At 36.5% G+C, this 23,054-nt stretch overlaps 3 protein-coding genes across 4 annotated transcripts; 2 read left to right on the top strand and 1 right to left on the bottom strand.

The window, feature by feature from the left end:
* The first annotated feature begins 2,997 nt into the window (after positions 1–2,997).
* Positions 2,998–4,455, top strand: LOC18055824 (36.4 kDa proline-rich protein). Its single transcript, XM_024177510.1, has 2 exons — positions 2,998–3,674; positions 4,225–4,455. Exon 1 carries the CDS (start codon positions 3,080–3,082, stop codon positions 3,665–3,667), a length of 588 nt encoding a protein of 195 aa, XP_024033278.1. The 5' UTR covers positions 2,998–3,079; the 3' UTR covers positions 3,668–3,674; positions 4,225–4,455.
* Positions 4,456–7,311: 2,856 nt separating this feature from the next.
* LOC18055823 (CCR4-NOT transcription complex subunit 10) lies at positions 7,312–13,948 on the bottom strand. Its single transcript, XM_006453021.2, has 6 exons — positions 13,392–13,948; positions 12,412–12,498; positions 11,311–11,493; positions 11,099–11,185; positions 10,951–11,022; positions 7,312–9,663 (listed from the first exon to the last, which is right to left on the bottom strand). The coding sequence occupies exons 1-6, from the start codon at positions 13,575–13,577 to the stop codon at positions 7,714–7,716; spliced, it is 2,565 nt and encodes an 854-aa protein (XP_006453084.1). The 5' UTR covers positions 13,578–13,948; the 3' UTR covers positions 7,312–7,713.
* Positions 13,949–19,465: 5,517 nt separating this feature from the next.
* Positions 19,466–22,792, top strand: LOC18055822 (probable galactinol--sucrose galactosyltransferase 6). 2 transcript variants are annotated; one of them, XM_024177387.1, is made up of 4 exons: positions 19,466–19,699; positions 19,799–19,854; positions 19,928–21,510; positions 21,822–22,792. In XM_024177387.1, the coding sequence occupies exons 1-4, from the start codon at positions 19,531–19,533 to the stop codon at positions 22,627–22,629; spliced, it is 2,616 nt and encodes an 871-aa protein (XP_024033155.1). In that variant the 5' UTR covers positions 19,466–19,530; the 3' UTR covers positions 22,630–22,792. The 2 variants fall into 2 exon arrangements, with proteins under 2 accessions (XP_024033155.1, XP_006453083.1); XM_006453020.2 differs by having other exon boundaries at positions 19,609–19,699; positions 19,815–19,854.
* The last annotated feature ends 262 nt before the right edge of the window (positions 22,793–23,054 follow it).

Raw genomic sequence — 23,054 nt, 5'->3', positions numbered from 1 at the left:
ACCCAATTGTATCAACGGTGGGATGGTATAAGCTCACTAGCTCGATTGAACTTTCGTGGAGTTTTTTTTTTTTTTCCCCCACAAAATATGGAATTGGTGTTGTTTAATTAATGGGAAGTAAATTTTTAAGTTAGTCTAATCTTTCTAGAGTTACCAAAACCTCATATTATAATATATTTATTGATGATAAGATTTTGTTTATTTTCACCCAAAGAAAAAAAGAAAAAGTCGCAAGGCATAAGTGGGTCTATTTTATTAGATTTTCTTTTCGTGAATTTAGGGCTGACGTTTATGCAGCAGCAAATTGGTCCATTGACTTCCACTATCGAAATTGTGAGCGTAATTTAGTGGCTTGACTGCGGGATCTTTTCCGCAAAAGAATGGATTAGTGGATCAAACAAAACCGCGTCCGATACTTATTTTTAATTATGAAAATATTTTCTGATTTAAACATATATGCATATGGGTCCAGCTACTATACCTATGGGGTTTGGTACCCCTTCTTTTGTCTTTTTTTTTGGTTTAAACCATCCGATTTCCGGCAACCGCATTGGGCCCCGACTAATTCGGATTCGGGGTGTAGTCACAGTTAAGGCTCTTTACCCCTCCCAAATGGTGTGTTTAGTGAGGATCGAACCCGAGAGCTCTTCCCACTTACCCAGCCTGCGCCGCCAACTGAGCCACAACCCTTCTTTTGTCTTTTTTAAATCCACCGTTGGATGATTATTGGGCCACTAGCATTAAAGGCCCTTGTTGTTCATGTAAAATAAGAAAAATCAAAAGTTTTATAATCATGACATATAAGTCCACAATATTTTAATTTTTTTTTACTCTATTGAACTTGGTTTTCAATTAAATGACTTATTCTTACATTTATTAATATCTATTTAAATTAATAAATTTATTAAATGACTTATTCTTACATTTATTAATATCTATTTAAATTAATAAATTTACTTATTAATTAATATATTAACTAATTTATTACATAATTAAACTATGTAAATTCATCATTAAACTATGTAAATTATTTACTAACCATAATTGATGATAAATATAAATGTGATTTTTTTTAAAATTTAACACGGCAACCAATTTTCTTTCACCCATGTGAGCAGGGTTCAAGCCCCACATATTTTTTTTTTCAAACAAGAGATTTTATATGTCTGGAATACACAAAATACGAAAATAAATTTAATTTGAGATTCTAGTAGGTAATGTTTTATTATTATTTTTATAACATAATGTTTAATTAACATACTAAATTATTTAATTATGTAGTAAAAATATTTTAATTTACTAATAATAATAAAGTGTTAGTTTATGAATTTGTAAAATCATTTTTGTTTGTTTGAGCAATGAGTTTTGTATTTTTGGCTGAGTTTTTGTCCTAAAATAAAAAGAATAAATTTAATTGAGTTTTTGTCCTCAAAATCGTGACTTCCAGAAGCATTAATGCAACTGAAAATTTGAAGGTGTGGGACTAATATGTAAAAATTTAAAAAAATTTAGCTTTTTTATTTTTATAACAAATTATAGGACTCCATTATAATAGACCTTAAAAAAGACAAAAAAGGGGTACCAAAACCCCTTTGCCCTATGAATATGATATATAGAGTAACGCTTCTAGATTTTTTTTTTTTTTTCCTTTTCCCCCGCTTTTTATTGTTTAGCGTTAGAATAATCCAATTTTCTTCTTATTATGGGATTCTTACCATCCACAATTTGAGATTGACATCCACAATTAATAGTACGTAGTAAATGTAATTTTTAAATAAAAATTTTAATAAAATTAATAAAAATATAATAATTTTTTTATAAAATAAATATAAAATTAAATTAATTTTACTTTTAAATTATAATAATTAATATTTACTAAATATTAATCAACGTCAATCCCAAACAGAGCCGTAATCTCTTATTTTTTCGCGATCATAAGGCTTACATACCTCTTGTGAATGTAAATCCATTTCACTAATCCCAATTCCGAAGGTAATTGGCTCACTTTTTACAAAGTGAAGCCAAACAATTTGTGTACCCATGCTACTGGGACAGAGCTACTCTCCTTATTTATCAATATTGTTTTATTCTTCAACATTTATCACTGAAGAATTTGCATTAACTTTCATAAGAATATGTACGTAAGACAAAAACCAAAGCAAAATTCTTAAAAATTGTTGCCAAGTAAATGTCAAAGACAAAACTATGATAAATTCTCCTTTAGTTCTTCAAATTAATTAGACATTAATTTGTTTTCGGATCACTTATTTTTTTAAATATTTTGAACATCTTTATTGTTATTTTTGTGAATGTTAGATTTTTTTTGGGGGGGGGGGGGGGGGGGGGGGGGGGGAGTATGTCAGTGCTAGATTAATGTTACTTTTGACTTTTGAGGACCAAAAAAAAAAAAACTACTTTCTGATTAATTTCTTGAGTGATGTTTCCTACCATTCATCGAAGATAATTTTTTGACTCCCTCGAAAAATAACATTAACATTAACTGGAGTAACAACGCGATGACGTTTTGCAAGCCAAAACAGAGCAGCCGAACAAAACAACAATAATTAACAAAGAAACACCATTGCTAATTGAATCATAAATAACACTAATATATAACAATTTACATTCCAAACTTTTATCCTAAATTTAATTTTATCTTAAATTGTGTTACATGCGATGTCTCGTTCATGCTTTATAATTTTCAAAAATTCTAAATAATTATTTTATCTCATCATTCACTTGATAAATTAATTATTTTATCTCATCATTCACTTGATAAATATCAAATAATTTAATTAAAATATCGAACCCTACTCCTAAAAAATAACACGAAATTATGCATTTGTAATACCAACTATCCAAATCTGACAGCTGCCTTCTGTGCTCATTAGCTCATCTTCACGTGATTTGCTTTCTAGACTTACAAAAAAATAAAATAAAATAAAAATAAAAAATTTTGCTCGCACGCTACCCCCTATATAACTCCTATGCTTTTCCTGTAAAATCTTCATCACCCTCTCTTTGTTACAACTTACTACAACAGAAAGAAGAGAGATTTAAAATAAAGAAAAAAAAAAAAATGGACTCCTCCAAACTCTCAGCTCTCCTCATCATTTGCATGCTTTTCATCTCCACAGCCACTCCCATTCTTGGCTGTGGCACGTGTGGCAAGCCGCACCCGAAGCACAGGAAACCTAGGCAGCCTAGACCCATCGGTCTTCCTCCCATTGTCAAACCCCCAGTTCCCTTGCCACCAGTCACTCTCCCTCCGGTGACCGTCCCGCCGATCAAGCCACCAGTCGACCTCCCCACTCTCCCACCAGTTGCACTGCCTCCAGTTCTCCCTAATCCACCAAGTGCTAGGAAGCCATGCCCATGTTCATACACACCACCTCCACCAGCGGCTGCCACATGCCCCATTGACACCCTCAAATTGGGTGCTTGTGTGGACCTTCTTGGTGGGTTGGTTCACATTGGTCTTGGTGACCCAGTTGTTAACCAATGCTGCCCAGTTCTACAAGGACTTGTTGAGTTAGAAGCTGCTGTCTGCTTGTGCACTACTCTCAAGCTCAAGCTGCTTAATCTTAACATCTATCTTCCACTTGCTCTTCAGCTTCTTGTCACTTGCGGAAAGACACCACCCGCTGGTTTCACTTGCACTCTTTAGATCTAAGTTAAGTATTTATAAAACTTTCTACTCTCTCTTAACGTCCTATCTTATATTTATTCTTCATGGTGTATTCTCTTCTAACAGAAAATTGATTTTTGCATGAGCTTACCTTCTTCTCTTATGAGCATTAATTTTTGCTCTTTCTTCTTTTATTGTTACTCCGTAGTTTCATGTACAAATTTCTGTATTTTTGTATTTTTCTTATGTTTGTTTGATATTCGGTGCTTTATCTACTGTAGAATGAAAGTATTAGGTGTTAATTTATGAATGCCTACTTGATATATAGTTATAGAAAATTATCAGTTCTGCTGTTAAAATCAACCTGCAATTTTATCAAAACACTTTAACAAGTAAGCTTACTATTGACAGCACAGTTGCCAGAAAGTTTAAATAAACCGAGCCTCCGACATATCGTAAATTGTAGTACTTACGTACTTACACACACACACCCATACATACATACATACGTACGTACGTACATACATACATACATACATACATACATCAATCATAAATGCTATTGATTGATTAGATGTGATGATGTGCGGATGCAGGTTGGTAGATTGATGATGGATACTGAAGGAAGAAATCGACATGAAAGGATGTCGAGACTTATTTGTTTGTTTCTTTTTCTCTCTCCCCCACTCTCTCTGTGTTTCTCTCATTGTTGGGATTGTAATGTTTGGTCACATTTAATTGTACACCCATTTGTTTTTATATGATTTGTCGCATTGTATGTGTGTTTTCAATGTCCTTGACAAGGCAGCAATTATTTGATTTTCCTACCTCATTTTCAATCTCTTTCATTTTCATTCCAGTGTCTTTGATTTGTTGCATGCACAGATAATATTTTCTTTTCATTCAATCATTCATTGATGTAATCAGTTTTTTAATTCTCCAAATAAATATATATATAGATGGAAGTTTGAAGAAGATCTTTGAAGAATGGGAATTGGTCTGCTTGAAACTGCCATCTGTTATTACATGATTTAATGGAGATAATTAAATAGCATTAAAAGAGAAAAGTGAAGCAAACCCTGATTTAATTATAGAACCGAAAAACAGCGCGAGGTTCTTGACTCAGCAAGTGTTCCATAGGTAGTGCATAATACGTAAAGCGTTTGGTGAATAATAATACCAGTAATTAATAATGTTAATCAACTATCTATCTAATTATAACTAATGAAGAGCCAGTGATTCCATTTTACATCAACTATGATAATTTAAAAGTCCCAAGCTCCATTTTAAAATTGTTTTAAAGCTATTATAACAAGAAATATAGAGGTACGGAGACATGCTGGTTGTGGATTTCGAGTGTTCTATATATGCTAACTTTCACAAGTCTAGCTAGCTAAAAAGTGTTGTACAAATAATTAAAGTGAAGTATAGGGACTATGAAAGCATCTTTAATTCTTTCAATTGCCATTCAAAGAACACTTAAAGAAATCTATGGGTAGAAAGTGGAAACTAAAATCGAAAAAATATACCCCTTTAGAGATAGAATTGTAAAGGAGGTTAACAAATTACTTATCTATATATAAGGTAATAGCTCTTATAAAAAAATTGAAGAGAGAGACAAAGAGCTCACCTTGTTAGGACGTCATACCAAAACTGTCTTGAAATTAAACCTTAATGTACTATTTTAGGTGAGTGTTACTAGTACTAGACATGTGAGTTTACAAATTTAATGGAAAATGAATCAGTCAAAGATATAAACACAATTTGGGCCATCTTTTATATGAATTAGCAAGCTTTTAGTGGTAAAATAAGTAAATCAAGTATTTGGATGAATAGAAACTAAATTTTCTCTCCACCTATGTGAATAGAAGTTCAAACCCAAATCTTTCTATACCATTGTTCTATAAAATTGTACCAATGAAGAAACACTCAAACTTAACACAAGAGGATAGGAATTGTGCAGTAATTTTGAATAATGATAAGCTATGCAATATTTTGATAAAACTCAAAAAGGAAGAGTATGTAAAATTATTGCCCATGTAGGGTTGAAGTTGTAAGGGGCCACCATAAAAGTATAAAACTAAGTCACATGAACTTAGTTTGTCTTTTCTCCCAGTGTAACGTGTGGTGTCTGTGCGCTTGATGGGTTCCCCGCTCTTGTTCGACATCAACAGATGCCTTGGTGTTTTTAAATTCTCTTATAAAATTTATGAAATGTCTATTGTAAATAATTTTGTTTAGGTGTTTGGTAACTAGTTTAGTGAAAGAAAAGAGACCCCAATAAATGTGAGGAATATAATTGTTTCGTGGTTTAAGTTAGTCGATTGTTGTGGGACTGGGATATATGTGTAACCGTAAGGGAGCTTTTAAAAATGATTTTACAGGTGAAGATTAATATGGAAAAAGGAACCAATCAATTGATAAAACTTGGAAAGATGAGTCATCATAATTTGTTAATAAGAAGAAATTATTGGGAAAAAGAATAAAAAGAAAATGCATGTGGAATGAATTCGCAACCTTTCTTTTCAGTGATACTATCTTTTTAAAAATTGTACCTCAAATGATTAGTTAATTATGAAAGAATTATACTCCCAATCTTTGAGGTTTTTTGGTCTCTCTCTCTTTTTGTTTTTTGTGGTGTACTGATTTCGTTAAAATTACTTTATTTAATGTAGAGTTCATTTTACACAACGAATGAAAATGGAGAATATCTCATACTTCATAGATAAAGGTTAGGAAATGAATTGTGAAGCATGAAATAAAGATAGAAAATATGTCGGCTTAGTGTCTGCTTGAATGCGCTGCGGCGTGGCAGCAGTCCCGAACGCCCAACTTTGTTAGAACAGCGATGAAGTATTATTGACTCATTAGTATGTTTTGCATTTTAATTTATACATTCGATATAAGATTTCATCAGACAGGAGCGGATACCACCTCCTGGAAAATTCAACAGAAGCCAAAGATAGAGCCCAGCCAACGCCATCCCAATGTTAGAATGAATAAAATGAAGTTTGATTCTTAAACCTCTTCTTTCTAATTTTTTTGAGATGAGATCTTATCATTTAAACCACTTGGAGATAGACACACTCCTGTCTTGTGTGATACTATTATTACTATTAAAGTAGCAACATTTTGTTTGTTGTTTATGGGCTTCGAAGGGACCCACTACTATAAGCGGAACGCGGAACCATCATGCTCATCCTGTGAAGTTTGAACTAATATTTCAAAGCATGTGAAAAGAGAATTGAAATCGTCAGGTTAAGGGAAATGGAGCCAAAACTTGAGATGACTCAACACAACTTGCCTGACCTCCATTATTGATTTTGTTTTCCACGTACTACCTGTTATCTCGACGATCAAGAGTTCCCTTGCCGCCCAAGCAAAACTATTCACAGTCAAATGAATCTAGTGGGTGGCGGACATGTAACTCGATTTAATGCAAGCGTACATCAGGCTTTGCATCATATTTCTCAGTTCTGTGAGAAAAAAACTTACGGTACATCAGATGAATCTGATCCGTATCTATGTGCTTGCAACAAGAGAACTTGTTCCCACTTCCCACCGCGAGCCCAGTATATCATTACTTTCCCAGGTAAGCATTCTAGCATCTCCTAATTAATTAAAGAGCATGTATCCACATCATAAAATACAGCAATTCGCGAGCCTCCAACAGAAACCGACTCAATTCTAACAATTCTTATAACCATAACATATCTGGGAATCCAAATTCAGAAAAGAATTTTCCTCTCTTTGTTGTTTCAATCTAAAGAAGTGCACATGGTATTTTCTCTACTTCTTTAATACCAAATGGATCAGCCACTAAAAGACAAAAATCTGAATCAGAACTAAATCTCAAATGTAAAAGGTGGGCATCCGCTATAACCAAAACACTCTGCCTCACCACATATCAATGGACCCTAAAAATGAACAACCGGAAGAAAATTAACAGTTAAAAAAAAATTATTCTCTGAATTGAACTATATATATGTTACAAATCCTCTAGAAGGATTGCTGATCTACCTGCTAACTAGCTCCAAGGGGAGGACCAGACACAGAGAATAAAAAGCCACCGGATTACAACATCATCAGCAAGACTTACTCAATTGTAAACCACTGGGGAGGAATCTAACGTGATTACAGTGTTTCAACTTGGCAAGAGCTTCTTGTGACTTGCCAAGCATAAGATCCACATAAATTGCTGTCAGAGTGGCTTCTGTGCTTCTGGGTAATATGGATAATGCTTGTGTCACGAAATGATGGGCTCGTTCAAATTCACCTTGCATTGCAAACATCGCAGCAATATTCACATAAAGTGTTCCACGTGCTTCTTCTGGCTTGGGAAACATGGTATCTTGTGAGTCCTCAGGGGAAGGATTCTTAGCAGCCGCTGGCCCTCCATTTAGTTCTTCACAATCAATGATTTTCTCTACTCGCCATTGCTCACAGTCCTCTCGACTGAATGGCAAATCAAAATGATCTCCTCCACTCAAATACATCGAAAAATGCTCAGCTGCTTCTTTGGGCCTGTTCAGCAAGCACAGAGCCTCAGCTGCATAGATATGACCCAGAAAAATGTAAATTCTTGAACAATCCGGGAGTTCCAAGAGAGACCTTGCGGCAGCAAGGGCCTTCACGGGATTTTCCATTTCCAATTCTACATATGCCAAATTGGCAAGGAGAGCTTGCTTAATCATCTGATTTTCTCTTCTACAGACATCTTCATAATAAGAAAGAGAGTTCTGTATGACCTCCAGACTAGTTCCTCCTTTTTGATCTTTTGCATCACCATTTGCAGTAACCTGACCTAAGCCTACTGATATTTTGGAATCAAGACTGGACAAGCTTTTGTGGTTCAAGTTCTTGGAAGATGCCCCTTCGCTTGACTCACTTTCCTCCACAGATGAATTCGAGGGCAAACCAAACTTCGAATAATTTAAGTCGGGATAGTTCAACAAGTGCAAGGCATTAAGGAGACATTGCCGGGCAAGGGGCATCGAGAGCTTAGGCTGTCCATCACTGCCCAGAGATGAATCATCCTTTTCCGGAGAATCCACATGTCCATTTTTTCGAAACCCGTCCTCCATTACAAGATATCTCCACTTCCCTTTGCCAATAACATGAACCTTAACTTCTGATCCATCAGATAAAGACCTACCTGGTGCAACAAGTCCCTTTTCCAAAGCCATTAGGCAGCATTCAGCAAGTCGGAGCCACAATAGAGGCTGTTTATAGAAAACTAAACTTGACTTCTGGAAACAGCGAGCCGCTAGTACTGGTTTCCCACAAGCCAGATACTGCAGTCCACAATTATATGTTATGAGGAGAGATTTATCCTGGGAGAAAGTTAGCAGTTTCAGAGGTTTGTCCTTCCGAAGAGATGCAGAATTACTTAGTGCCTTGGATAAGAATACTGATGATGTATGATATTTTGCAAGTTGATAATAAATGCAGCCAAGATTGTTGTTGAACATGCTTGAAATCCCCATCTCTGTCCGGTTACTTAACGCCAACAACAACTTAATGGCTTTACGGTGGTTCCTACGGGCATACTCAAGCTGGGACTTCAAGAAGAGAGCCAAGGATGAATCTTTCCCACGTGCAATGTTCATTGCAAGCTTGACTTCACGCTTTGCATGCTTTAGGTTCCTAGTGAGGAGAAGAAATCGAACCTTGTAAAGTTGCAACTTCAGTTTAAGATCAACAGTAGAGATGGACCTATCAACAAGGGTCCTCGAAAGTTCATTTGAAGAAAGACCGACTGGCCTTGTTAAATTCTGACCACTGATCTCCAGGCTTGATAATGCTAACACTGTATCATCTTCAAGCGTTTCCTCTGATAGAGTTCTTGACAAAGCATTTTCCGAGGCATTTACTGTAGCAGCCAAATCGGAATTAGAAGCATCTGCAGTTGATGAATTGCTTGGCACAGAGGAATATTTTGCAAGTAGATTAGTCGATTGTTGTCCCATGCTACCACTATCAACTTGATTCACACAACCAACACCGAAAGCTTTTTCCAAATATATTAACACATCCTGTACATCAAGAATCACAATGGAGAATACTTAATATGATACAATTTATCAGTTGCAAAAACAGTAAAGAAGACCTCATATCCAAGACAAAATGTCAGCAAAATAGTTACAAAGTAAATCAACTTTATTAAAATCACACACAAGAAGGTTCACAACAAAATGCACAACAATCATCAAAACAAGCAGCAATCCTGATACAAAACTTTTACCAAAAGTTGAAACAATTTCATAAAAGTATCAATCGTCTTCTACACAAGGCTTGCCAGGCCAAGAACATTAGAAGTATTACACTTGAAAAAAGTTTTAATTAAAAAGGTTAGGCAAGCTTCCCCATATGGATGAAATGCATATCTAGCTATGTGGCAAGAAAATTTGGAAAATAAAATGCCTTCCTCCACTCCAAAAACACAGCTCACAACATTAATTTCCCAACACTGTACACACAGTTACGCACAGACATGGAGGGAACGAGAGAGGGGTTGAAGAGTTGGTTATCATTACTGAAACAAGGATAGAAAGAAAACAAAGATAACCTCACAAGACAAATTATAAGGTAAATAATTTTCAAAGCACAAGTAGTAAAACCCATGAAATGCAAAAGCTATTTAATAAAGCATAGTGCTGGGGCAAAAAAAAGAGTCGTGTGTACACAAATAGAATGCAATTCTGATTCTAATGGAATGGTTCAGCAACATTGTTTGTAATCGGCAGCACAAAATGATGAGATTGAACCAAGTGAATTACGATACAGAATACAGATTGCATGCACTTCATCATAAGAATTAAATTTGGATTACAATCAAATTTACGATTCCAGTGATTAATGCGTAACATATTCTAATCACAAAGAATTCAACTTTAAATAAAACACCGTCTACTCTGAAAATGATTGTATTGACGTTTCTCTTCCAAAAGTAAGTTGTTCACACAGTTCACCAAGCAATTAAAGACCATAGAAGAAAACTCTAGGGCAACATTCACCAGTCTTTTCTGACAAGAAACTGGAAAAGATGAATTGAGAGAAAGGGGGGAAGTTATCACTAGTTATGCAGCCTCTAAAAATATTTCCTATAAAAAGGCTTTCAACTAACACGTAGCATGATTCCTCCATGCATCACAACATTTTTTTAACAAAGTAAAACTTAGTGGTAGGAAAACTGAACCACAGATCTTCTATCAGATGAAGTTTCATTACTGCTTAACACAGAATCAGCCTGCTGGAAACATGCAGGAAAACAGTGAAGTTTGAAAAATTGCAAAAACCACGATGTAATCATAATCACTTACAGCAGATCTGAAAGCATCATGGCAAGCTAGCGCAACATCAAGCAACAAGAGACAAATTTGAAGCGCCGTTGTCTGCTTAAAAGTTAGAAAAGCAGTTAGCACATCATTACAACAACCTAAACAAAAGTCAGGCAAAAACTAGTTGTACCTCATCTATTGGTTCTATATTTTGGTACAAAGGCTCTAAAACTGATAATGCCTTTGCATATTCATGAAGATGAAACCAGATAACCGCCTATAAAAAATTGAAACAAGAAGTCATTTCAGAAACAAATAGCATAAAAGTTAAATTCCTTTGGTTGAACACTCAAAACTAATTATAGCAATTCAATAAGCTACTTGAAGATCAAGGAAGCATACAATGTTCAGTTTTGCGACAGACACGTCAAACTCATCCATGTATACTAAACTCCCACTATTAGCAGCAGAAACTTGATTTCCCACAACACCACTTCCTTTAGACCCCAAACCGACTTTATTTCCAATATTGCCACCACCCTCCGTCTGTTCCCCAGTTGCACGTGCAAGTTCTTCACTTTTGTTCTACAGCAGCACCAAAGAAGAAATGGATGAGAAATCATTCAGAATCAAAACAAAATGAATAATTATTTGCTGAAAATATTAGTATAACAAGATGAATACATTACATAATGTGCTGAAAATCTTAGTATAAAACAACCTACTCTTTCATAACATAAATAATAATGATGATGATGATGATTCTCTTATGACCTATCCTTTTTCTAGTTAAATTAGAGAAATTCAGAAAGAAAGGACGAAAAATAATTATTAATAAAATAAAGCAGCCTATCATAGAGGAGCACAAAACTGAACCTATAAAATTTCAAGTTCCGACCATGCAGGGCAAGAGAAATCTCTTGGAAATCATTCCACACAACCTCCATAAAGAATAATCCAAATCAAGACCATCTAATCAGGCTGCAATGAAGGTCAAACATGTTTTTTTAACAGCAATTATATTCGCGCTTGCACTCTGAAAAAAGATCTGAAAAATGACTGGGAATACTTTTCAAACAGTAGATGAAAGGTAAAGAAGCAAGATACAGTTAGATAGATTAATTAGTAAACGAGTGAATATATTTGTTCCACAAAACCGTCCAGTATGAATATTGCTCCTTTTGGGTGGAAGATCTACCTCCCCATTAGCTCAACTGTTTAAGAAGGATATATGTCTATATTTCCACAAACAAATCTAAAAACAAAAAATGCGTACTACAGAAAATCGATGGCCTCTTACTATAGACAAATTCCAAAAGAGATGTCCTCAATAAAAAAAATTCACTCCATTACAACTATCTATGTACCAAGATTGACAGACTACTGCCTCTGGATCTCAACTTCTATCATACTATTCAAAAATATGATTACAAGATGGGGTTGTGGATGGCCAAGAAAAAGGATGTCCTTGTGAACCTCCATATAAAAGAGATATTATCATACCTTCACATTATTAAGAGCTTCAAGCAGCTTCTTTGGATCTGTACAACCGTCCCGAAAGTATTCGGCAATTGCAATGTTATGAAGAATCTGAACAAAAATCAACAATCCAAGAACTTAAAGACCATCCACCAAAATAAAAAGGGACACGCAACACTGCACTTACGTTGAAATGTTGCAAAATCAGGACAATTAAAAGCTATTGCTATTGTGCTGTGGAACTAACTACAAAGACAGCAAAGGTCATAGAATATGGCCTTAACTGCTTAGGTAAAAGAATCATACTTATTCATTATTATTTTTGGAGATAATGCATAAATTCTCATCTACACATATAATAAAATCAAATTTCAATAACCTGAATACAGGACATGAACACTTCCAAAGGAATGAATAATTTAGTGCAGCAGCATAGAGTAAGCCACAACAGTAAGCATAAGATCCCTCCAATCCCAGTCACAGTCCACAAACAAATCCCTAGACCTAGTCCATACTATTGTTGAACTTAAGCAGACAGTCCAGCTTCTAGTGATTTTGTATTTTCTCAGTAAAATTACTTGGTACACCAGCAATTAATACTACTCTGATAAAAGTAGTTAGCTTGCATAAACATTTTTTTTCTACTGCTTACTCTTAGTCATTCTCTATCATTCACCAAATTCACTCACATTTCAAGGTTTCAAACAGCTCAAAATGGATTGGATAGTCTAGTTCCAGAATTGAAAATACTAGTATAGTATGATTAGCATGCAATAGAGCACAAACCATCCACATTGTTTAAACTAAAATTCTTATAATGATTACAATGAAACTAACAGTAGCACACACAACTTTATACGTCACAATTCATACAAATCAGAGCCGTATTCATTTCCAACTAAAAACGAAAAGGGGCACAAAAAAAAAAAAAGATCGAATCATCATTAAGCGTGTACAAAGGAACAAACACCGAAAGTTATTTCACAGACAAATATTGAAATTACCTTAGGATCATCGGGCTTCTTATCCAGGAGCTGTTTGAGCAAATCGAGGCACTCGTCGAACTTACGGGACTGAAAGTAGAGAGCGGCTTCCTTAGCAAGAGTGGCAGTGACGGAGAGAACGCCACTGTCGTCTTCACCGGAGGTATTACCAGCGGCCGTCGATTGCGTTGAATCTCGAGAATCCATGACCAGATCGACCGATCAGGGGCTACAATCGCAATCAGGTACAACACAACTTGAATCTCGACAACAGAACGTATCCGATTCAGTAAAATATCAAACAATATTTTTGTAGAAAAATATAAATTAAAAACCCTAGGTTTTACGATAGTCTAGGCAGAGATTTTAATTTCATTTGGATAGATTTGGCCTTTTGGGGTTTTTTTTTTGTTCTATTTTTGTTATTATTATTATTTTGTTTTGAGAGGTGGGGAAACCTAAAGAGATTTAATTTGGGAAATTTGCAAAGGAGTACGGTTCAATTAGAGCGAGCGTATGTAATGTGCGTCCGATTTGCAGAGGAAAAAAACCTATGCTACCGAATTTGCGATAGCGAGAGAAAGTGAACGGGTTGCGTTTTGAGTCCAAATGAGTAACTTTACTAGCAGTTTTGATTCGGTACTTTGCAGTTGTATTTTCTTATCGTGGTCGTAGGAAATTCTCCTTTTGTTTTGTCTTCTGGTTTCGGGCTATTTTCGGAGGTGGACCTCTTTTTCAAGTAAATAAGTAATAGTTTGAAGTGTGGAATTTGACTTACAATAATCCTTTGATGTATTTACTTTTTAGGGAATGAGATGAGAATGTGAGTAAATAATTTATTTAATTTTAAAATAAAGAGGGGATTGAAAATTAAATTAGTAAGGGATACATTAATTTTAGAAATGATTAGTAGAGTTCTGAATTTTATGAGGGGTTGAAAATCACAACTCTATTTTTTAGACTCACAAAATTATCCCATTCAAACTTTATAATTTTTGTTTTGTCATTCCTTTATATTTGAAAACTTAAAAAGAAAATACAAGAATCAGATCGAGTACTGCATAGACCGATCTTGTTGGCACTATTACTTGTTGATTATCATTGTTATTACTCGTCTCGGTTGTCGCTGACTGTTGTTTAACAATAATGATGCTCATGATGATGATGATTGTTGTTGTTGTATTTATTATTATTATTGTCGTCATCTTTGTTGTTATTTTATAAATATTTTTGTTGTTATAAGTTTTTTTCATAATAATAATTATAATTATTATAACACATGATAAGAATAACAACAACAACAATAATAATAGTTAACTAAGTACATTTTAATAATTATAACAATTCATTCTCGATTCCAAGATAAAATAAACACATCAATATTTGATTTTGATTTTAATTAATTTCGATTTCTATTCTATTATGATTACAAATTAATGAAAGCACCACTGTTGTTACAATACATATCCATCATAATACGTTATGTGTTAAATAATTACTTATTTAATACGTCATCAGGACATCACGAGTTGTATGAATATCATATTTAAGTCGCTTCGGTGGAGACACGAACTTACATCAAAACTTTACAAATGTCGCATTGTAATTTGTTAGTAAAAATATAGAGATGACATGACACGTCACTGATTTATACAAATATTTACATCACTAATATTACGCATAATATTTTTACAAAACTAATGTTGCAAAATACAAATAACTCATCTCGTATTATGTTGGGGTATTAACGCCCTTACCACGAGTCTTTAGTTTGAAAAACGTAGCTCATATAAATTTCCACATTTTTTTTATTTCGCTTTATTTTACAGCATGTCTTGCAATTTGCAATTCATTATGTGCGGGCCAAGACTTTGGATGGGCTGGGCTGCACTGGCCATCGCATGTCGTCATAGGAAACACCCCAGTATTCTAACCTTCTAACCACACCCATCTCTTTTTCTCTTATAAAAAAAAAATCAATTACAGGCTCCTCCGGGTTCGCTGTCAGTCTGTCACATGCATAATATTAATTTTTATAAAGTACAAAAATAAACTTAAAGAAACTAGTGATTCAATCGAGTTATATGATATGATTCTGATTTGATATTAATTGAATGAATCAGTTACTTAATAATCTTTTCCCCAGATTGCATGACAGAATCACTCGTCATAAAAGACTTTCTACGTTTGATATGCATCTCCATTAGAAATAAGTGTTAAAAGAGGAAAAGCACAAGCTCATTGACAGCGCTAGTGTTGGAGGAAATATCGTGGACCTGTCTTTAGCGCACACTTTTCTGACGCGTCCCTTTTTCTTTTTGTCAATGGTAAGAAGTCCTCTGAAGAAAGAAACCCATATGTCCGAGAATTCTCTCATTTGTTGACTTAATTGAGCTGACATTACAGCAGCATCAAAGATTTAGTTCTAAAGACAAACCTAGCATTTTCTTATTGTGAACACAACTTAAATGCAAGTTAGTCTTGAAATTTTATTACCTCACAAGAATTACTGCATTAATAGACTGTGTTATGTTCCATGCTTAGGGTAATAAGAGCAAGTCACTATAGTATCAACAATTACTGTGTCTGGTACCTGTACGGCCTCTAATGTTGTTAGGCAAAGGACCAATAGGATTGTCAAGGGCGTGAATAACTGCCCGCAAGAGTGACTCGAAGTGAGCAGAAGAAACGATGCCTCCAAATTATTTTTTTGGATAGATATACACCATACACCTAAATCACATATTGCCTGCGATCAATAGATAAACAAGTGATAAGGGAAAAAAAAGAAAATAAATCAAAGTGGATTAAAAGGATAGAACACAGTTATTGTTTTCAGTAACACAACGTTACCTTCATTTTAGTCAATCCAATGAATAGGCGTACTTATTCTTACATTTCTTCATCTTCTTCAAATGTATTAGCAAGATTGAGGTGATCAGACTATGAGTGCTTTGAGCTAGGGCTTGAATTGAAGACGGATTGATATTAGATTATTCTTGCAAGTTCAACAGAGAAGAGCAACCAAATGACTTGTTTGAATTGGAGCTTGGAGATATTAGACTTATGATTTCTTTCAGTTGATCGGAGGAACTCAACATTGTTGTAAACTGCAAAGGTTTTGATAATTGATTAAAGGACAAAACCCTAATTTTGGAGTGTGTGCTTGGCTAGGCGAATAACCGTGCTCTCATTATTATTTCCACCCTAATTTTTCAAAAAAATTTTGAATTAAGCATTCACAAAAATCAATTGTTTAAATTTAGCCAAATGTTTGGATTGATTTATTTTTTTAAACAACTCACAATCACCGACCGTTTCTATAAGCAAAAAGTGGTTCATATCAAAGGTCATGCTAGCTTACAGACTAGATTAGCTACAGCTCTCACAAAATACAGTGTCTAGCCCTGTTTTTAAAATTCTATAATCCTATTTGATTTAGTTGTAATTGTTAAGATATCTAAGCCCCGTTTTTAAAATTCTTCAAGGACAATTATACTGCAAATGCACTGACCCATTGCTCAATGGGAATGAGAAAATTTTCTAAGGAGAATTTTATTTTAAGATAGTTGAGCCAAAGTAGTTGAAGATTCGGCTTAAAAATTTTGACGAATAAATCGATATCACGTGCTTGTTACCTCGTCAAAATATCTCTATAATTTTCTCCTTGGCCGGATACTAGGGTGAGCGTAATGACCTCATTTGTCTTGAAGCTCCGAGTGGCTTCACTTATTATTGACTTTTCCTTCCAACAGGAATGAACAGGAAGATATTTTTGACGATTTCATCACATAAAAACAGCAAAACCACTCATTTTTATTTCAATTCAATCATCACCCGACCCCACGTTACCCAATCGCCATTCTCGCTGCCAATGCCCCCAAAATGGGTGACGAAGCACCAGCATACCATAACTTTACCATTTTCAAACATCAAGAATATTCACGAGATCTTCACAGCATCACTGGTTCATCAATCACCGGTTTCCAGACTCATCTACACCCTACATCAAGTTACACTCCATCGAATATTTCTAACCTCGCGTAGCACCCAGTCCTCTCCCGCCATCTCACTCGCCTTCTCACGCGTTTGCTTTCACCCACGCTACTATAGCAAAACTACCCCCGCAGGAGGTAATCTTAATCTAACCTCCAGAAACGAGTGGTTATGACAGGTGTCAGCTAGACCAAGCGAGTTTTCAGTGTTCTCTACGCCGGTATTGTACGGTTAAAAACTCGTGGAGACAAAAGGAGTACGAATGAAACTCAAGGCGTGTCTCGTGTACGATGATGATGTCAGAGACAAGCTTGCGGACCGCACTTCACATCATACAGATCTTCCACGACTATCAGATATTTTTGTTCGAACAACTATAACCACACACGTGTCCTGTCCTTTTCACTTAATCAGCGCAATTATTTGGGATTTCTGTTTAAAAGCTCTTATGTCACGTGACAACTGACACGTTTTATCATTAATTATCTCACAATCCTATTAGTAGGTGAAGAATATTAGTGGCAAAATTAGCAAATAACCGCAGATAGTTCCAAAGTTGGTGCGTGAGGCTGAGGCACATAATTAGTGGAAAGGAAACATCACGCACGTGATTTGATCAGTGGAAATATAACAAGTTTAGGCTTCACATAAACGTCCAATGAAACGGTAAAAGCCGTAATGCTTTTGGCAATCGTTATTATGTAGCGTGATGGAGTGAAATTCTTTTATTACGCACACAAATTTTCCACGTGATGAAAAATCTAATTGGAAGGTGAATTTTGTGGAAAGTTCTTGAAAATTTTTGTGAAGCCAAAATATAAAGCACGTAGACGGATGGAAAATCTAGTGGGTTTTAGTGCTTCAATCATTTTATTGAGTAGGAAAATATCAAGATTCAAATACGATTTTGGTGAAAAATGAATTGCGACTTAAGAAGCTCAGCCACCTATAAGAAATTGTAAAATGTGCAATATCAGCAATAAATTTGAATATTATTCAATACGCACTCTACGTAGCCCATCCATTGTTTGAGACGTACATCGTACTAAAATGAAATACAGAAACGAGAGTGACACCTGGATCAAGTTGCAGCCATAAATTAACAATTTCTTAAACGAGATGTCAATACGATTGATTGATTTACAAACTGACAAGCACGGGTGATCAATCATGCACTCCAATAATTGATTTGTATGTTGATATAAACAACACATGATTTAAAATCGAAAAATTATGTGGAATATTGGATACGTGTGAAAATATATGATAAAATAAATTGTTGATGATTCATAAATGACTAGAATCGGTGTAATCGTGTAAATCCAGAATCTCGGGACCTATGATGATGATAGCTCCTAGCAACATGCATTCCACTTGCCCCGATTTCCCATGTGGTGCAGTAACATTATTAGGTCCCACAATAAACAAAAAAAACATAAATATAGGGAATCATTGAAATCAAGGGCCCATATGTAACCTTACGTGTACCATCGATGATTGATCATGGTTGGCCCCTTCGAACACTCTAATCAAATTCTCCAAGCACAAGAAAAGATGCCCAGGACACTTGTTTCAGGCATTTTGCCCGCAGGGATTTATTATACGAGAAAATTAGATATGCGTCCAAATTTAAAATAATTATTGCTTAGTTACCAAGATATGGAACTATCGATCTTGACTTGGACAAAATAGTGGGTGGTTGTGGTTAGCCAAAACGAGCAGCCAAGGCACCGGCAGCTGATGACCTGGTGTTGCGTGGGACGGTCACGAGGGGGATGCCTCGCGATGCCGTTTCGGTTCACACTTCCCAGAGGCCGCGTAACAAAATTTCATGGGAAATTGTTTTATGATTTTAAATTTTAATTTTCGAGTGCGTGACGGAAACCGAGTACGTGGACACACATCAGCTCATTTGATTTAATCTACGCGCATGACCTAATAAAGTCCACGTATTAGAACTTATTTGGTACATGGAATTATTTGATTGAACCTTGGTACAGCGTGGATCCGACGTGGGAACGTAATCTCTGGTGAAGGATATTTTAGCTCCGTTGGATTGAGTGTGACGTGGCGCGAAACACGATATAATGCTTTGAGAACGAGGACGAAAAGATCGAAATCGAAAATAAAGTTATAGAGAGAGGGAGACCAATAGAAAAAAAAAATGGCGTCAAATTCTTGTTACAGTTTCAGATCCCCCACTATAAATAACAAGCCTCTCATTCATTCGTCCTCATCTGTCCCATCGTTCACATCGTGCTCTCTTAACAGCATCTCATTCTCAAGCTCAAAATCAAAACTCGTCGTTTTAACCAAGAAGCATTCTGATTCTGGTATATTATTATTTTTTTCTAATTTCTCCAATCCTTTCATTTCTGAAGAAACTTTTTATTTCTGCCAGTTTCTAACAAGCTCTTATTTATTGGCTTCATGTCTTCGAATTCGCAGATATTCTTCCAATCCTTCATTCTCGGTATTCACTTTTAAGGTAATTAAATTGTTCAACTCATTTTGCTTGTTAAGTCTTTTTATGTATGTTAATTTTCTTCTTGGAATTTCAGAGAGACGAGCTAATTACACCTCGAAAGAAGCTTCAAGAAGAAGAAGAAGAAGTTAAAGAGATGACGATCAAACCAGTAGTTAGGATCGCCGAGAGGAAGCTAATTGTAAAGGATCGTACGATCCTTACCGGAGTGCCGGACAATTTGATCACGACGTCCGGTTCGACTTCCGGTCCCGTCGAGGGAGTCTTCATTGGCGCGGCTTTCGATGAAGAAAGCAGCAGGCACGTGCTCCCCATCGGGGCTTTGCGTGACATTCGTTTCTTGGCCTGTTTCAGGTTCAAGTTGTGGTGGATGGCTCAGAAAATGGGCGACCATGGCAGTGAAATCCCACTCGAGACTCAGTTCTTATTGGTGGAAACCAAAGAGGGGTCCCACATCGAATCGAACGATGGAAACGAAGACAATCAGATCGTCTACACTGTTTTCCTCCCTCTAATTGAAGGCTCATTCCGCGCGTGTTTGCAAGGAAATGCAAACGACGAGCTCGAGTTGTGTTTAGAAAGCGGCGACTCCGACACCAAAGCGTCGTCGTTTAGTCACTCTTTGTTCGTCCACGCCGGCACAGATCCTTTCGGGACAATCACTGAAGCAATCAGGGCAGTTAATTTACATCTCAAAACCTTCCGTCAACGACACGAGAAGAAGTTGCCGGGAATCGTGGACTATTTCGGCTGGTGCACGTGGGACGCATTTTACCAGGAAGTAACTCAGGAAGGCGTGGAGGCCGGGCTCGAGAGTCTCGCCAAAGGTGGGACCCCTCCGAAGTTCGTGATTATTGACGACGGCTGGCAATTAGTCGGCGGGGACGATCACAGTTCCAACGATGAGAACGAAAAGAAACAACAGCCGTTGATGAGGTTGACCGGGATTAAAGAGAACGAGAAATTTCAAAAGAACGAAGATCCCAAAACGGGTATTAAGAACATAGTGGACATCGCGAAGACAAAGCACGGGTTGAAATACGTGTACGTGTGGCACGCGATCACCGGGTATTGGGGTGGGGTCCGCCCGGGGATTAAGGAGATGGAGGAATACGAGTCGTTGATGAAGTATCCAATGTTGTCGAAAGGAGTGGTGGAGAACGAGCCAACATGGAAGACTGATGTAATGGCGGTGCAGGGTTTGGGTTTGGTGAATCCGAAGAACGTGTACAAGTTTTACAACGAGTTGCACGGCTATCTGGCGTCTGCGGGTATAGACGGTGTTAAGGTGGACGTCCAGTGCATATTGGAGACGCTTGGTGCTGGCTTAGGTGGCAGGGTTGAGTTGACCAGACAGTATCATCAAGCGCTTGATGCGTCGGTTGCCAGGAACTTCCCTGATAATGGGTGCATTGCGTGCATGAGTCACAATACTGATGCACTCTACTGCTCAAAACAAACTGCTATAGTGAGAGCATCAGATGATTTCTACCCACGTGATCCGACATCACACACCATTCATATTGCAGCTGTCGCATACAACAGTGTGTTCTTGGGAGAAATCATGCGGCCTGATTGGGACATGTTCCACTCCCTTCATCCAGCTGCTGAGTATCACGGATCGGCCCGTGCTATAAGTGGTGGGCCCATTTACGTCAGGTAATGAATCATATAACATGGCCATTCATTTTCTCATAAAAGATCAATATTTTTCTTTTTCTTTTTTTAATTTTTTGATGATAATTCTACACTGCACTATATTAGGTAATATAATCAATTAAGTATATGTATGTCGCGTGTAATTAAATTTAACATAATGGTCACTACTTACATATACATATCAATATATTAATATATCATAATATCATTTATTTTATTTACTATATGACTGACATAATAGTTCCGAAATATTTTAGAATTTCTGATTTGGTGACGTTAATTAAGTTAAATTATATATTAATTTTGAGCAGTGATGCGCCCGGGAAGCACAACTTTGAGCTGCTAAAGAAATTAGTGCTGCCTGATGGGTCAATTCTTCGAGGACGCTTGCCTGGGCGGCCCACACGCGATTGCCTCTTCTCGGACCCAGCCCGTGATCGTGTCAGCTTGTTGAAGATATGGAACATGAACAAGTACACAGGGGTGCTGGGTGTTTACAATTGCCAAGGAGCGGCTTGGAACAAAACTGAAAGGAAGAACACGTTCCACGAAACCACAAGTGATGCAATAACGGGGCAAATTAGGGGCCGTGATGTTCACCTCATTGCTGAAGCTGCCACGGACCCCAATTGGACCGGTGACTGCGCCATCTACTGTCACCGGACCGGTGAACTCATCACCCTGCCGTACAATGCAGCAATGCCAGTGTCCCTTAAAGTCCTTGAACATGAAATCTTCACTGTCACACCCATTAAGTTTTTATCCCCCGGCTTTAGCTTTGCGCCCTTGGGGCTCGTCAACATGTTCAATGCTGGTGGTGCTATTGAGGGGCTCAAATATGTAGTTGAAGGCGGCGCTAAGTTAACGGAGATTGATGATGGGTATGGAGGTGATCAGAGAGCGGAGAATTGTAGCAATGAATTGGTGGGGAAGGTCTGCATGGAGGTTAAAGGTTGTGGCAAGTTCGGTGCTTATGCATCAGCTAAGCCAAGAAGGTGCACTGTGGATTCAAATGAGGTCGAATTTGAGTATGATTCAAATTCTGGGCTAGTCACATTCTGCTTGGAGAAATTGCCTGACGAGGATAAGAAAGTCCATTTCGTGGATGTTGCGTTATAAATCATCAAAATGTCCACATTAGTCTAGAAATTATGAGTTTGTATAACGTGGGGTCTGTGGTGGGAGGGTAACACCAAATTTCCCCCAAAAAACGTATCATTTTCATTTGGAATTTATGTAGAGAAAGAAATTCAATAAAGTTGTTTCTCCCTTTTATTATTAATCTGGTGTTTATTTGCGCTAATTTTTATGCTTGTGCATTTGGATTTACTCGTTTGCAACCACCACTGGTGAGAATCTGCAGATCTTTTCTTTCCTGTCCTGCCTTGAGGACATTAGTAGGATTCAACAGGAAAATTGACATAAATGGTTACATAAACCGAGCCAATGCATTACCTCATTCAATAAAATCCACAAACCGCAATCATGGTATTCCTTGTCAACAAAACATAATGCAAAATGAGATGCTTCAGGTTTGAAGTGCA

Source organism: Citrus clementina, unplaced genomic scaffold, assembly GCF_000493195.1.
Source record: "Citrus clementina cultivar Clemenules unplaced genomic scaffold, Citrus_clementina_v1.0 scaffold_1, whole genome shotgun sequence".
Classification (NCBI taxonomy): Eukaryota; Viridiplantae; Streptophyta; class Magnoliopsida; order Sapindales; family Rutaceae; genus Citrus; species Citrus x clementina.
The sequence above is the reverse complement of the archived record's forward strand: the minus strand, read 5'-3'. Positions and strand labels throughout refer to the sequence as shown.

Coding starts and splice junctions, on each gene's coding strand:
- LOC18055824 (XM_024177510.1), top strand. CDS start 3,080: ATGGACTCCTCCAAACTCTCAGCTCTCCTCATCATTTGCATGCTTTTC.
- LOC18055822 (XM_024177387.1), top strand. CDS start 19,531: ATGGCGTCAAATTCTTGTTACAGTTTCAGATCCCCCACTATAAATAAC. Junction 19,700..19,798: donor CAAGAAGCATTCTGATTCTG/GTATATTATTAT, acceptor TATTGGCTTCAT/GTCTTCGAATTCGCAGATAT. Junction 19,855..19,927: donor TCTCGGTATTCACTTTTAAG/GTAATTAAATTG, acceptor TTGGAATTTCAG/AGAGACGAGCTAATTACACC.
- LOC18055823 (XM_006453021.2), bottom strand. CDS start 13,577: ATGGATTCTCGAGATTCAACGCAATCGACGGCCGCTGGTAATACCTCC. Junction 12,499..13,391: donor AGAAGCCCGATGATCCTAAG/GTAATTTCAATA, acceptor ATTTTTGTTCAG/ATTCTTCATAACATTGCAAT. Junction 9,664..10,950: donor ATGATGCTTTCAGATCTGCT/GTAAGTGATTAT, acceptor CTTGATGTACAG/GATGTGTTAATATATTTGGA.